At 38.5% G+C, this 15205-nt stretch overlaps 4 protein-coding genes across 4 annotated transcripts; 3 read left to right on the top strand and 1 right to left on the bottom strand.

The window, feature by feature from the left end:
- The first annotated feature begins 5530 nt into the window (after window positions 1-5530).
- On the top strand, window positions 5531-6344 carry LOC108148995. The gene has a single exon (XM_017276337.2). It carries the CDS (start codon window positions 5547-5549, stop codon window positions 5934-5936), a length of 390 nt encoding a protein of 129 aa, XP_017131826.1. The 5' UTR covers window positions 5531-5546; the 3' UTR covers window positions 5937-6344.
- On the bottom strand, window positions 6328-6929 carry LOC108148994 (general odorant-binding protein 99b). The gene has a single exon (XM_017276336.1). It carries the CDS (start codon window positions 6879-6881, stop codon window positions 6420-6422), a length of 462 nt encoding a protein of 153 aa, XP_017131825.1. The 5' UTR covers window positions 6882-6929; the 3' UTR covers window positions 6328-6419.
- A 2344-nt stretch (window positions 6930-9273) lies between these two features.
- Window positions 9274-14342, top strand: LOC108149021 (proline-rich extensin-like protein EPR1). Its single transcript, XM_017276368.2, has 3 exons — window positions 9274-9629; window positions 12683-12955; window positions 13587-14342. Exons 1-3 carry the CDS (start codon window positions 9615-9617, stop codon window positions 14181-14183), a joined length of 885 nt encoding a protein of 294 aa, XP_017131857.1. The 5' UTR covers window positions 9274-9614; the 3' UTR covers window positions 14184-14342.
- Window positions 14343-14451: 109 nt separating this feature from the next.
- LOC108149022 lies at window positions 14452-15081 on the top strand. Its single transcript, XM_017276369.2, has 2 exons — window positions 14452-14555; window positions 14619-15081. Exons 1-2 carry the CDS (start codon window positions 14453-14455, stop codon window positions 14843-14845), a joined length of 330 nt encoding a protein of 109 aa, XP_017131858.1. The 5' UTR covers window position 14452; the 3' UTR covers window positions 14846-15081.
- The last annotated feature ends 124 nt before the right edge of the window (window positions 15082-15205 follow it).

Below are 15205 nucleotides of genomic sequence, written 5' to 3'. Positions count from 1 at the left end.
TGAGTTTATGAATAAAATTACACCGGACCAACGGAGGTCAGACCGTCGGAGGTCAAAGGGTGGGAGTGGGGATGGGAGTGGAATGGGGTGGGGTGGAGGAAGCTCAGGCTCATATCGACGCCAACAATGGATAATAAGCGTATCCACTTAATGGTTGCCAAGGTGCCGCGGTGGAGCAGGCGGGGGGATTACTAGCATTGTGGATCTGCGAGTGCCAAACCCGCGGTCAAATGCCAACGAACAATGCCGTAAAGTGGGTGGTGCTGGTGCGGTGGGTGTGAGTACGTGTGTGCCAAAAACTCTTTGGCCGTAATCAAGCGGAAAATAGCACAATGACTATCTACAATATATCTAGGACAATGGAGGACACAGTCTGCAGGCAGGAGTAAAACTGGCGATTGTCAGTTGAAAAACAAAAGGATTTTGCACTCGCTCATACAGACACACACACGCACGGGTTAATAACTGCAAAAGGGGGGTGGTGAATATTACTGGCGGAAGGGGCGTGGCATTGGGTACAAGCAAAACAGATCAAACTGTTACAAGAAGGCAGCCAGCAATGACATTTTGGGTAGTAAGCGAGTGGATCGTGAAATCCTTAGGTTAAAGGAAAGAAAAGAAGTCAAGCAATAAAATTTTAGTCAGAATAACACAAAAATATTCTTAAAATTTTATTCTGCGGTAAATACCGATGGTAAAAGGTCATGAAATTTCATTTCTGCATTATGATAGATTGATAAATTTCAAAACATTTAGTTCATTATTTGATTGCCTGAACAATTTCAATCAAAAAAGAATTTTTAGGTTTAACAAAACTTTTAAAACTAATACAACTTGACTTTGGCGTATTAGCAAACTGCATAGGCAAAATATTAACACAAAATGTGTGTTCAATTAAAAAAAAAAATAAAAAGAAAAGAACAAAATTTGATTTCAACGCTTTTGGTACTGTCATTGCCAACCCTCGTAGTGATGAAAATATCAATAAGTTGCAGACGAATTGTAGCTATCTCACTCGCCCTTCCAAAAAGCACCGCCACTTGTCTCCAGTTTCGCATTCATATTGCGCATACGCCATGTAGGTCTTTGTATATCTGCACTCACATAAGTGTGTGTTTGCTTCTGACTGCAATTGTTGCCTTTGATTTGGAATGCAGGCACTCAAAAGTTTATTATGCGGGTGCATAATTGATATGTGATTTGGAAATAATTTGACTTTAGACTTTAATTAGAATAACTTCACCACGATTGTTTGATATTGATTTAGCTTTAATTATGCATAACTAATTGTGTATCCATTGCATTTAGCATTACAATTACAAGTACACAAAAATAATTTTAAACTGGGCACTAAGAATTAAATAGTGGAATATAAACTTGTTAAATCCATGGCTTAAGCTCGCAATTCATATTTAAGACTAGAAATAATAAAATGTAGAGGAGGCGCGATAAAATGTTAAGTCCTTGGAAAAAGGACTGCATGCTTGCAAAGATATTCCGGAATTGCATTTCGCTGCCAAGTTCTGCTAATTGCTTTCCCGCTAATGACTCTAAGCGGAAGATGCTGGTCTCTAACTACCGGCCACGCCCACCCAGGCCCCGGCCATCTGCCAGCGGCCATTTGCGGCAACTAAGCGCAATTAATTAACAACCCAGGCGATTGAATTAAAACGGGACAAGGAATAGAAAAAAATTGTACAAAATGTTGGTACTTCATAATGGAGAGCGTCCACCGCTGGTGGTTATGTTCCCGTTCCCGCTCACGATCACAGCGAGTTGGCTAAAGAAAATGCAGCTTAATGCTGAATTAATTCCAATTACCGCACTGCCACCGCGCCTCCCTCCTTGGCCACCGTTGACCATCCTTGGCCAGTGGACGAGTCCACTCAGCGGACTGGCCAGTAATTTAGCCGCTTATACGCGGAGTGCGACCAACAAAAGCCGCCACTCGCGCTGACCTCCAGCTTACTCTGCGCACTGCAAGAAAAACTTTACTTAAAAATGATTAATGGGTTTTGTTTATTTTTCATCTGTTAAATTTATATTTCCACAAAACAATTTACAAGCTTTAGGTTTTCTAAGATATCCATATTAAAGCTAAAAATGTATTACAGATATATGTATCTTTTTAGAAATTGAAATTTGAATGCTTTAAGCTTTCTATGTTATTTTTATTCTATATGACATTGGAGTAAAAACCATCAAATGATGTTATAGAAATCACCAAAACTTTAGTTTGGTTAATAGTTATTTATATTAAAATTGTGTACATAAAACTTAAACATATCTTAAGACTTCAAAAATTAAAAAAATTACATTAAATAATTTAGTTTTAAGAATTAAGTTCTTTATTGTATTTGTATAATTTTTGGGTATCTTCCTATATTTTCGGTTCAGTGCACCCCATCCCACATCCAATGTGCATTGCCATGGCCTTTTGTGCGAGGTTTTAACATGAATTTATTTTATATAAAATTTTTTCTTTTTCCGCCAGCCAATGGCCACTTGTTTGGCTTTCAGAAGATTCACTAATTAATTATTAATTAAGTTGGAAAAATTGCCAAACACCCCGCTACCCGATGCCCGCCATCGTCGCTGTGAGCGAAATGAAAGATGCCTTTGCATTCAGTTTGAAACTTTTGAAAGTATTCCAATTTTCTAGCATTTTTCTCCATCCGCTTTGCGCAGAACTTTGTGGGCGGAAAACTTTCCAGCGAGCTGGGAAAACTTTCGGTGCAATGTGTCGTCCCCTCCCGCCGACCACGCCCCCAATTCCCCCAAAGCGAAAAGTTTTTACTGTCGCATTTCTCCGACTCCAGAGAAGACGGCACTAAAATGCAGGCCTTGAGTGAAAAAGAAAACCACCTCGTTAGCAGGTCCTTGGAGTGAATAAAAAAGGAGAAGGCCTGGCCTGGCTTAAACAAAAAGCACGTGTCCTGTGAAGCGGCTTTCATTATGCGACTAGTGGAACTCAACTGACCTTCCGACTCGGACACTGCTCATGTGCAAATTGTAAAATTCGAAAAAATACAAAAATAAAAACCGAAACGAACGCTGTTCAGAAAAGCGCAAACATTTATATTTAATTGGTGGTTTGTGCTCGAGAAGTGGCCGCCCCCTTGTGGCCTTGTGTCTACCCAATTGAGTTTCAAAGTTGCAATTAGAGCGGTCTGAATGAACGACTGCCCATTTTCCTGGGGAAATTCAAAAAGTGGATGGAGGTGGTCAGGTGAACTGGTGGCTGCACTCAATGGAAACAGTTGAGATCGGGGTCCAGTCCAGTCCAGAAATGGATGAAGGGAACCCCAGTGGAGAAACAATGCACATTCAAAAGAAACAAGTCGCAGACCATTAAACCCAAATAGCATTTTGTAATATGGAACATAAAGTATTTTTATGCCCGGTTAAACCACATTTGAATGGACACTGAAGTATGCTAGAGCTTAAGTAAAAAACAATCAGGGTTGGAAATATTATACAATTTTTATTAAGCTAAACGCTTTTCAAAAAAAAATTGCAGACTGTGTTTGGAAAAATAAATAACATCCATTATAATTATTAAAAAGTCATTACAAGAAGAATTTGATTACTTAAAACTGAACTCTATTGTTATTACTTTATTATTCCGAGGAACATCATTTAAGTGGTTAAATTTGTTAAAAATTCATATATTTCAAATTTTATGTTGTAACATCTGTATACATTAATTTTCAGTAATTATAATGAATTATAGTAAATCCGTAATATAATAAACCTAGCTGTTTTTTTAACCAGCCTGTTGGGCAAATCCACCAAAAAACAATCATCAAAATCAAAGGAATTCAGTTGTACCATATCCATTTATTTCAATTCATTCCTTTTTGATTCATGTAAAACTCTTTGAAACTAAGTGCTTAATGCTGCCTGGCAAACTAACGCAATGTCGGCACGAGCAAAGCTAAATGGAAATGAAAAACCAAATTGAATTTACCTAGCCTTTGACTATGTCGACACTCATGCAATGCCACGCCCCCTTTTGTGGATCAGCCAAATGTGCCAAGTGTTTATGGATGCACTGCGAAAAAATGCATTATAATTAATATTTTTACTTAAATTTTTCAGTATACAAATAAATCAGTTTTAAATGTATTTCGAAATCTGTGATTTATTTATAAATAAAGTAAAGAAAGTTTAAGTAGGACTTATGTAGGTTTAAGTACTTTACAATCATTTTAGTTATTTATGCTACTTCCGGACATAAAGTCCATATCTTCTTTAAAAATTTCTTTCTGTTTGTGGGCTGAGTTTTTTACCATCGCTCAATGACGAATGCGAGTGCAATGACGATGTCGACTTGATGATGACTTCTTTACACGACATTTAATTGAGAAATAATTGAATAGGTCGTGTCAAGTGTTTGTTTGTCGTTTGGCTGGCTGCGGTCTGGGATGCGGAGTACGGAACATGGAATATGGAATATGGAATATGGATTAAGGGCTCGATCTGGGGGAACTTGGATTCGCAGAGAGGTCTGGCTTTCGAGGCGAAATTAGCTTTGTCAAATGCGGCTGACATGGGCACGGGTTGAGTGGTGCGGAAAGGTCTATTGCAGCGTGAAAACGCCACTGCGAGTTGTTTAATGAAGTAGTCACAGTCGACGGAGAAAGTCGAAGGCCCTTCGATTTCCGTTTTCCCGCCACTGAAAACAAAGCCCGTTGGCGCAGTCAAAGAAAAGGTGGAAAAAAGTACACATCCATAAAAGGCGGCATTCACGTGTGATTGGAATGCTCAGTAATCGTCCTGCAATCAGGTTGACAGTGGGTGGGTCCTGGGAAATTGTCGTCCGGTGCAGTCAGCCGCGCACTTATAATTGCAGTTGCAGTTTAGTCGATTTCACTGCGGATTGGCAAATCGGGAGGATTAGTCAAACATTAAGAAAAGGGGTACAACGATTGGAATTATATTTGAAACTTAAAAAATATGGTTTTTCGAATTGTAAACAAAACAAAACTATTTTAAAATTAATAAATAAAATAACTATATTATATTGTCTCTTTTCGATTAAAGATAAATTATTAGAAAATTGTAATTCAGATAATAAATATAATAAATAAACAGTAAATATGATTTCTCGAGACAAAAAACAGTAGTAGGGTATTATAATATTTCAGCGAAACGGAGCAATTGCAAATATAATAGAATGTCATCAATTAAGACGAAAGGAAAAACACCTGACATTTACGTCCTACAATTTTACTTAACTTTAGATGTTTTTTTTCCAACCTCTCATGAACTTGATCAGTCATCCCAGTGCAGGTTCACTGGTTTTATAGACCACTTCAAGATCACATCTTTTATTTAGTGTCTTATAAAGACTCTGATGACGTCAACACCAGATGCTCCCGCGTTGACAACAATTACACCGGCCGGCAGACCCATTTTCCATGAATTCTAGGTTAATGCCAATGATGCTTCTAGAACTGGTTTCCCTAGCCGGAGTGTTATATAAAAGCAAAGTGTTTGTCTGAACTTGCTCCATTTATAAGCACAAAGCTGACGAGTACGCAATGAATCATTTAATCAGCTGGAGTTGTTTGCTATTTGCAATAGCCACAAAAACTGAAGCAGCTGCGGTTTGGAAATTGCCCACACCGGAAAAAGTGCAAGCGGATCTGGAAAATTGCCGCCAAGAATCGCGAGACGAAGATGCAGTCACAATGAGATGTCTGGTGAAAGAACTGGGCCTCTGGACAGATGACAGCGGCTACAATGCCAAACGGATAGCAAAGATCTTCGCTGGCCACAACCAAATGGAGGAACTGATGTTGGTGGTGGATTACTGCAACCGGAGGGAGGAGCGAAGAACCCAGTTGGACGACTGGGCGTTCATGGCCTACCGATGTGCCACTTCCGGTCGGATTGGCCATTGGGTCAAGGATTTCATGAGCCAAAAATAATTTAAGCTTTTATTTGTTTAAAAAAAAAACTCCAGTCGTTATCAGAATTATTTTACTTTGAATGAGTTAATATGAGAAAACGTTTTGTTTACTATTATAAAAATATATTCGTTGGATTGGATACGTTTTCAAGCTTGATATATGATTTTAAAAGTTTCATGCAAATAGAATTTAGACAGACCTAGGTAACAAGACTTGCTTATCGACTTCTTTATAATATAAATATATATATGCAAAAGAACACAACGACTACTGATAATACTACTGATATAGTCAAAAATCATTTATTATATCCCTAACTGTGCACTTTGTTATACTGTTTTCATTTCCGAAATGCTTTAATTTAATGTAAAAGCTTATGCCCAAGAAATAATTGAAGAGTAAAAACAAGTCTGTATTACAACTGAATTCTTTATTGTTGTCTTGAACTGCAAAATAAGGATCAGATGGTTCTGGATGGGGTTGGGGCAGTCCGATCCAATTCTAGACCTGGACACTGTGCTGCACCAGCTGCAGATTGGCGTTCATGAAGCACATGCCGGCGTGGTAGGCCTTCGAGCAGGAGTCGCCCTCCTTGGAGTGCGTTTCGGCACAGTGGGCGATCTTCTGGTGCGTCTCGTCCGAATGGTTCACCTGAGCACCGGTACCGGCCAGCTGCACATGGATCTTGTGGACATCGAATCCGTGCTCCGGCTCGTAGAAGCCGAACTTCTGGAAGATGCACTCCAGATAGCAGTGGGTCACGGCGTCGTCGGGATACTGCCACTTCTTGTACTTCTCCACGAGCTCCTCGCCGGCGTGAACTTTGTCGGCACAGAAGGTGCGATAGGTGACCAGGTCGTCGTGGGTCTTCACCACATAGGGTTCGTGGTGGTGGTGGTGATCGTGATCGTGATCGGCCAGGGCAAAGGCCAGACCCAAAAGGAGAACTAGAAGGACCTTCATGGCGGTGTCTTTTTCTTACTCTGTCAGAACTGCAACTGCAATTTGTGCTAAGCTCAGCAACCGTATTTATAGCAAGATCTGCCGATGAAATTAACCTTCTATCGGGTCGACTTGCGGGTGATTGACTGGCCCAACGATTTCCCTTATCAAAGGGCAAAGGTCGCCAGGCAACGATAGATGCAGGTGCCTCCAAGTTCCAGATGCCAGATTTCGAATGCACGTCTGTCAACAAGTCTGAATCACGGCTTATCACAAAAGTGACGTGACTTTCACAAGATGTGAACCAAATATCAAGCTGATTTCTTTTGTTCATACAGTTGCGCCATCTAGCTTTAGGTGGCGAAAGGTGAGTCTTGTTTTATAGCAGTCAGCTTTGCACAGTGCACATGTAAACGGTCAATTTGTGTCTGTTAGCTAACAGAATTTTGCTATAAAAAACCATTGTTTTTAATTTCTTATAAATTATTCAGTTTCAGAGAAAAATAATTAAAAATGGGATTGCAAAAAAAAAAGAAGACCCAATACGCATAAAGAGTTATTAAATCGAATTATTATTAATAATCATTAGAAAAGATTCAAAACTTCTAAATTGTTTTTGTATAACATTAAACATTTTTGTAAACATTAAATCGAACATTTTTGATTTAATTTTGATGGAAAATTGCTTATTTGTCTAAGTCATGTGGTATAAAATAAACCGAACTATTTTGATTTTAAACTCCAATATATAATAAAGAAAACATCTAATAAACGCACGACTAGATCACTGGAGTTCGTAGACTCATTATGCCAATCAAAACAGAAAAAAAGGGAAAGCGAAAGTTCAGCCGAAAGTCAAGAAGAAAACGCGGCAGGAGGTTCCGCCCACCACGATGGTCCATCAAACAGCCTCAGCAGATCTTCAAGTTTTCGGCTTGACCCCGCAACACTACCAAATGCCCGAAATCCCCACAAGTTGCAGCACGAGTGTGGGTGACGACCGGATCGGAGCACTATTATCACCTCTGACAGTGAACGTGACTGCGGCGAATAAAAGCAAACTATCATGGAGGTGTTCACTTTGAAAAACAAAGGGGCAATGATATTCAAAAGCGGGTTTAAAATTGTATATTTTCATATTTGCTTATTGATATTAGGCAAAAAAAAATTTCTTTAAAGAAGACCAAAATGTAAGAAATAATACAAATTTTAGACACCTCTTTGTCTTTAAAAAAAGCTAAATAATATATGGCGAATATCCTGCTCAAAACATATTTTAAGCACACATTTTAAGAGTTTTGTTTCATTATGAACAAAGCTTCGTTTTTTCTCCGAGTGTCTAAGCATACATATATAAGCAATCTGCTTAACAACAATGAATTGAGGGCTTGACAGCTAGCTAAGAGTGACTTAAAACACTGCCGTGGAGTAAAATCAACAAGCGTTCTGAACTTTGCTTCGCAACGAAAGTGAAACCCGGTAAGTTCATTTGTTATGGCTGAGAATAAAGACTTGTTGTGACAGTAACAGTGTGACTGAGGCTGACAATTGCATTTCCAGAGTGTCGAGAGCTGAACAAATTCCTAGCCCAGTTTGGTTTTTCATTACGCCTCTATTCTACACTTTCGCCCGGTTTATTGCGTTCATTTGATGCCGACGAGCAATTAAATCGAAGCTAATGAAAATGCCTCCTCCAATGGGAAAGCATTTGGATTTGCTTAGATTGTACTTCAGTTTCAATGCATTCGAAGTGGAAATACCCTAGAAAAAAAGGAAAAAGGTAAAAGGTTTGTAAGGAAAGCTAAAAACATTATAACATAAATTCGTTTGGTTTCTATGATGACAATATGTAATATTTCATTGAATTCAAGCATAATTCATAAGTTTCTTTTATAGACTTAAAATGTCTTAAAACATAAACCAAAATCCAAATCTAACAAAGTGGTTACTTTTCTTTGATTATGTAGTGGCTTAAAAGTACAAGAAAATCGGTGAAATGTACACAACTTTTCCTAACCAAGACAACATGTCGCATGAGCAATTTAAACGTAAACTAATGCAATGCCATTAAACAAGGTCTAAGAAAATGCAAATTTCTTTGCAATGTTTAAAGAGAAGTAGACCAACAGCTGAGGTCTGGGTAACAGCCAGCTTTAAAAATTTTTTTTACCGATGTATATGTATTTATTTTTATTTATCTATAAAAAAAAGTCATCAGACCCGAGGCAAGGCTAATTGAAACTAGGCCAACTAGGCCAAGAAGTTCCTGTCCGTACGCCCATAAAAACCCCAAAGCCACCACAGATGTTTATTTGCAAGCCTTTTAGCCAGCTTTTCATTGCCACCACCATATAGTGGCTACCAAGCCACCAAGCCACCAAGCCACCGAAGGTATAAAAGGTTGCCCGTGGAACGCGCCCAGCGTTCGTCTGAAGTTCCCCAGAAAACCAAGAAACGCGCGTGCGCAGCCGCAAAAAGAGGCAGTCGATCGTCGGCAGTCTCCGCGTAGAGTCAACTCGAATCGTGATCCGTGTTCTCCAGAGTGCACTGCATTTGCAACTTGTTTTCAAAGCCATTACGTGTCGGCCAGTCGCTAAGCAAATTGTGCATTTTTAAAAACACTCGTGCAAATCAGACAATTTATGCCATCTTTTTGTGGGTTTTCTGGAGCTTCCTGACTCGAAGTCAGTCAACACCTGCATACGAAATCCAAGGAAAAAATTAAAAGGGAAACTAAAAAAACACACGGTCAATATGCAAATGGATAAGGTAAGCGGCGTCTGTGATAACTTTATTGATTGATCCATCATTGATATATATCTTATATATCATGAGTATCATTTTAAGTTCACAATTCTCCGGACACTTTCACTTTCACAATTAGGTTGAGATTAAGTTTAAGACTCAGGTTTAAGGTTACGCCACTGGCATCTATTGCCTTTGAACTGGTCTGGTCTTAGCCATGAATCTGACTCGATTGGCGGCTGAGTCAGCCTCCACCTCTAACGTGCCAAACTAGCAACGCGAATGGGATAGAGAGTGGGTTGGGGAGCAGACAATGGTTCTAAGGCCAGAACTTGGCCAGCTGGAACTGCAATTCCAAGAGCAACATAAAAATATAATAACATTCAAAAGCAAAGCATTAAGTGCCTTGTTGTATTTAAAATTATACATAAATAAAAAAGGTTAAGATAAGGCATAACTTTTAATATTAGAAGGGAGCAGTTTATAGTTCAATCTTTAAAACTTCTGAATTACAGAGTTAAGTTTTGAAGGCTATAAAATTGTTGTATACTCTTTTGTTTAATTTGTTGTTTACCGGTTACAATAAATAATTCTTAAATAATTTTATTTAAATTTATTACGACTTGATTTACGAGCTTTGCTTTGTTATCTTAAATTGATCAGCACATACATATATAATACATATTTAATGTGTATTTACAGTATACACTAATCCAACTAAACTACGGCAATCAAAATATAAATAACAACAATTAAGTAATTAGAAATCTGGGCAAAGCTCGGGGGGCAAACTAAAACGATTATTTTTCACCGCAAAGCACAGTTTAATCTACTTGTAAGACTTGAGCTCAAAAAATAAAATTGTCATAGAAATAAAAACTATTGTTACAGGAATTTTAAACTAATGAGTATGAAAACTTTCTCAATAAGGGTATTAAATCATTAAATTAATACCACACAAGTATCAAAAAAGGTTTAAAAAAAAGGCCTTGGACTAAAGTTTAAGAAATTAAACTAAAGTCTTAGTTTTTTTTTTTTGGGTGTAGCAAGGGAAAAGTACTATTTATGGCGGCAAACAAACTAAATGCATTTCAGCTTTAGTTAAGTAAACAATAAACTATTAGTTGTCTTCTGGCGTGCTTTACTGCTATTATTTTTGAGCACATAGTTTAATAGTTTTGAGAAATACTCCAGTTCAATCCACTTTTGAAGTCATATTTCATTGACACCTTTAAGTGACCACCCACCCTGATTTCTCGGAAATGTGGCCACTGAGCCTGAGCCTATGGAAACACCCATGGCCATTGAACCATTTTGAACTATCACTTTTAACGCGGCCATTACAATGGCACTCGAGGTGGCCCAATTTCGTGGAGTGGAGTGCACCACTCCGCACTTGATCAACGATTATTGTCTGCTGATTCCACTCAATTCGATTCGATTCGATTCGATCCGTTTAATTTCGCTGTTGCCAGATGCCAGATGCCGAAGAAATCTAAACGAAAACGAAACTATGTAGAAATGAAAAGGAAAAGCGTCGAAAATTGCTCCCTCGAAAGCAAGATCTTGGCGATCAAGAGTGGGTGATGGCTGTATGGCTGTATGACTGGTGGCAGAGGAAAGTCAAAGTGAAATGCTTGGAAAGCAAGGCAAATTGCCAGTCAGTCGCTTCGTAAACAACAATAGCAATAGTCCAGCCCAGCCCAGCTTGGATGTCTGGGTAATCCGAGAGTTCCAATTAGAGTGCAGCAACGCTCTCGGGGATCAAGATCAGAAACGCGGTCACTGTTCCGCAGATCGCTCCAATGCATTTCCATGCTCCAGTACCAAGCCACGTCAATGGGCAACTCGTCTAACCGGACCTACACTCCATCTCTCCCAAGAAAAGGCCTTTGCCACAGCTCCACTTGAACCCAGTGCACTGGGCAAACAATTAGTTCTGAGATTTTTAAGAAATAAATTTATTTCGAGTTTAGAAGAGAATATTGTTAAGATAAAATAAGTTTTACATCCTATAATACTACAAATCAAATTTGTATTAAATTAACTTTGAAGCTTATTAATCTACAATTTTAAAGAATAAAGAAACATATAGTTTTTTTAGATAGTTCTATTATTTAAAGGATCTTTAAGAATTTAAGTTTCAGGAAAGTATTTATTTTAAAATTATTTATTAGATAAATATTTAATTTATTTGTCTTTTATAATAATTTATCGTTTATTTTTCTATAAATTTAATTGTAAAATGTTAAACATTTAGTTTTATGTATAATTTTATTATTGTATGGAACATAAGGAAATTAAACTATTTGAAAGTTCAGAAATATATAAAAATTTGGAATATAAATACTAGATTTGAAATAGGGAAATCGTAAAAATGATTGATTTTTAAACCAGGAGGTAAATATTTAATTTCTGAATTTTTATAATACATATTTTAATATTCTATAAATTGAATTATACATTATATTATAAATGCTTTCTAGTTTAAAAAAAGGTCGTGTTCAATTATCTAAAAAAGAAAACGGTTAAAATGATAGCATACCGAATATGAAATACATACAAAAACCAAGAACCTAGTTCTTAATGGATTTCTCCCCTAGAGTCAACTTTTATTACCTCCGTCCGGTTCGATCGGCTTCTCCATAATCCAATTAAAGGAACAATCTACATTTCAATTCAAAACTAATGAAGTGTAGAGAATTCGCAACAAAGGCTGACATGTGTTGATTGTTTCGGCGACTGCAGTGCTGGTATTTGAAAGTCGTGGGTTTCTTCTGGCGGGGAGTTGAGTTGAGTTGAGTTAAGTTGAGTCCATAGCCATTACCAACATTACTAACAAGCTTCCCTGTAGAGCAGCTCCCAGCAACTTCCGTCAAACACGTACACAATTGTGCGTAGTCCAAACAATTCATTGATTGATTGTCGATATGGCGATCAATTAGACAGATTATGGTTTTTCATCGATTGCGATCGCGATCGCAGTGACAAAACCAGGGACAAGCTGTCAATGGAAAATATGTATAATAGAATAGTGGTACATGTATAAACACCAGTTTCGATTTCAATTCCCGCAGCACACGTTTTTGGTTCTTGTGATATTGGGCCTGATTTTGTGGACGGATTACTCGCAAGCCGCCCGTCGTCTGAGAAAGAAGCCAAAGGTCTACAACGCCCTTATCACCACGGACGACAATCTGACCTCCAGCCGGGCCTATCCGGTCATCCAGCCCACAATCCACGAGCCGGGTTACGCCCCCTTTGGACCCTACAATCCCTATGGCTTCTACAGCCCACCGATCGTGCGGTTCGGTCAACCGATTGTCCCTGGTCTGACGCCCAATGAGAGGGTGAGTTTATATAATTTGTATATATTTCTATAACTTAATACGGCTACAAAAAACTATTGAAAACTGACTTGTACTTGACAAGAGGGTTAAACTTAATGTTGCCCTTGTCATCAATTCCAATCACCTTCAGTTTTAATAAATACATTATAACTATTTTTTAATTTTTATTTTATTAGAAGTATTGCTTTAATAAGCTAACATTGTCTACTTATTTCTGTTTCTTAAGAAAACAAAAAGAATTCAGCATATAACAAGGGTCTACTACATTTGAAATAGTAATAGTAGTAGTGAAATATATAAATAACAACTATAAAACAAAATCCGCAAATGAATTCAGTAGATAAGCACGTTTGAAAATACCCAAGTATATACAAATATTAAACAATTATAAATAACTAGTAATGTAATTCTTGTAAAGGGCCTAGAAATGAATGGTATATAACAAAATCATCATTATCGAAATCATCATTTGCTTACTATTTTCTTCAATGAAAATCCTTATTTTTAAGTAATTTCATTTTATTGAAGAACATAGTACAAAATTGTAATGTAATCATTACCAAATAATTTGATATTATAAAATTTAACTTATTTTTTTGTAAGCAAGAGTTTAATGCATATAGCTTTGCAGCTCCCCTACCCACTGCCATCTGCCGCTCAATACCCAGGTGGCTATGCTCCCTATGAACCGCAGCCCCAGCCCGTGGAAACACCCGTGGAGCAGCAGCCCCAGGCGCAGATTCCACCCGGATCCGTGGAGCCCCAGGAGATGTCCAAAGAGCAGATGCCCCTGCCACTGAATCAGCAGGGACTGCCGCCCGTGCTCATCCCCCTGCCCTCCCAGTTCAGAGGTCAGCCCACGCACCTGCCCCCATATCCATATAGCCAGTATCCAGTGATCTACGATCAGGCGGGCTATATTAGGCAGAACTATCTGCCGCCGTACGATTACTATCCCACTCAGGGTTACCCCTTTCGGGCGGGCAGCCCTGCACCCACTGCCACGCCCTCTGCGCAGGAGAATCAGCCCCCGAATCCTGCCCAGAGTCCACCAGAAATTCAGCCATTACCCTTGAACAATCTGGAACCAGCGCAGCCCAGTTTCGAGGACATTCGCAACGGATCGGAGAGCAAAAACAGTGCAGTTCCCGACGTTCCACCTCCACCAATACCCTCCGGACCCAAACGTCCGCGACCCGCGAAACCGGAACCGGAAGCGGATAACTGATGGAGATCCGGAGAATGCCGGTCCCTCAGAGTCCTCACACGTATTTATTACCATTTCGCTTAGGCATATTATATTGATTCGATTGTACAATGTCGCTTAACCCGTAAGCTAAAGTAAGAGTTCATCCAGAGATAACAAATAAAAAATACAGAAACGTCAGTGCGGTGAATGAACTTGGCTGGTTTTCCAGTTCCCCAGGGAACTGCGGTATGATTTCGCTTTCAATGGGGAATTGGGAATTGATTATCTCAGCTTTGAAGGGACTATAAATGCAGTTGAGGTGCTGTGAAAAATTACAGTTTGCTTTAAAAGGCGACAACATAATGAAGCTGACTCTACTACTGATCGTTTGCTGTTGCCTTTTTGGGCTGGGTAAGCTATCTTCTAGATTTTATTAATAAATTAACTATTTAATAATATCCTACCAATCAACAGTTTTTGGCAATCAGATTGTGGCGACCAAGCCACCATTTATTCGCAGTCGCTACAGTTTGCGCTGGCGTAAGACAACCACAGTGGTTCCCGAGGCAACTACTGGATCGGTCAATAACGCAGTCACCACCACCACCACCACCGATCATCCCAAGTTGGCCACCTCAACTGCCAACGCGGACTACGATTATTATGGCAATGGTGAGGCCGAAAATGTGGTACACAAGTAATTGCTAGGAAATTAACAACGAAATATATAACTATATATAAATATACTTCTTCAAACAAATCATTGATTAGTCAAAGCGGTATTGAAATCCTTGTAAAGTGAGTGGAGAACTCCGAAGCTATACTTTAATCAGAGGATGCAACTAAATAATCAGATTTATATTATTATATATTTTAAAGTATTCCATTTTAAAATTATGCGAAAAATAAAAATTAGAATTGTTTCCAATCTTTAATATTGTACCTCGTTTTTCTGACCACAGTTTTCGAGAAAATTACGTATCAGTTTTGATAGTTTCCTTGCTGAAGTTACCCTCTTTTTTTCCCTGCTTTCATTATTTTTGTTATACTCTATTATTTGG

The sequence above is a fragment of the Drosophila elegans genome, unplaced genomic scaffold (assembly GCF_018152505.1).
Source record: "Drosophila elegans isolate 14027-0461.03 unplaced genomic scaffold, ASM1815250v1 contig_476, whole genome shotgun sequence".
In the NCBI taxonomy this organism is placed as follows: Eukaryota; Metazoa; Arthropoda; class Insecta; order Diptera; family Drosophilidae; genus Drosophila; species Drosophila elegans.
Note: the sequence above shows the minus strand (reverse complement) of the source record. Positions and strands in the feature narration are given on the sequence as shown.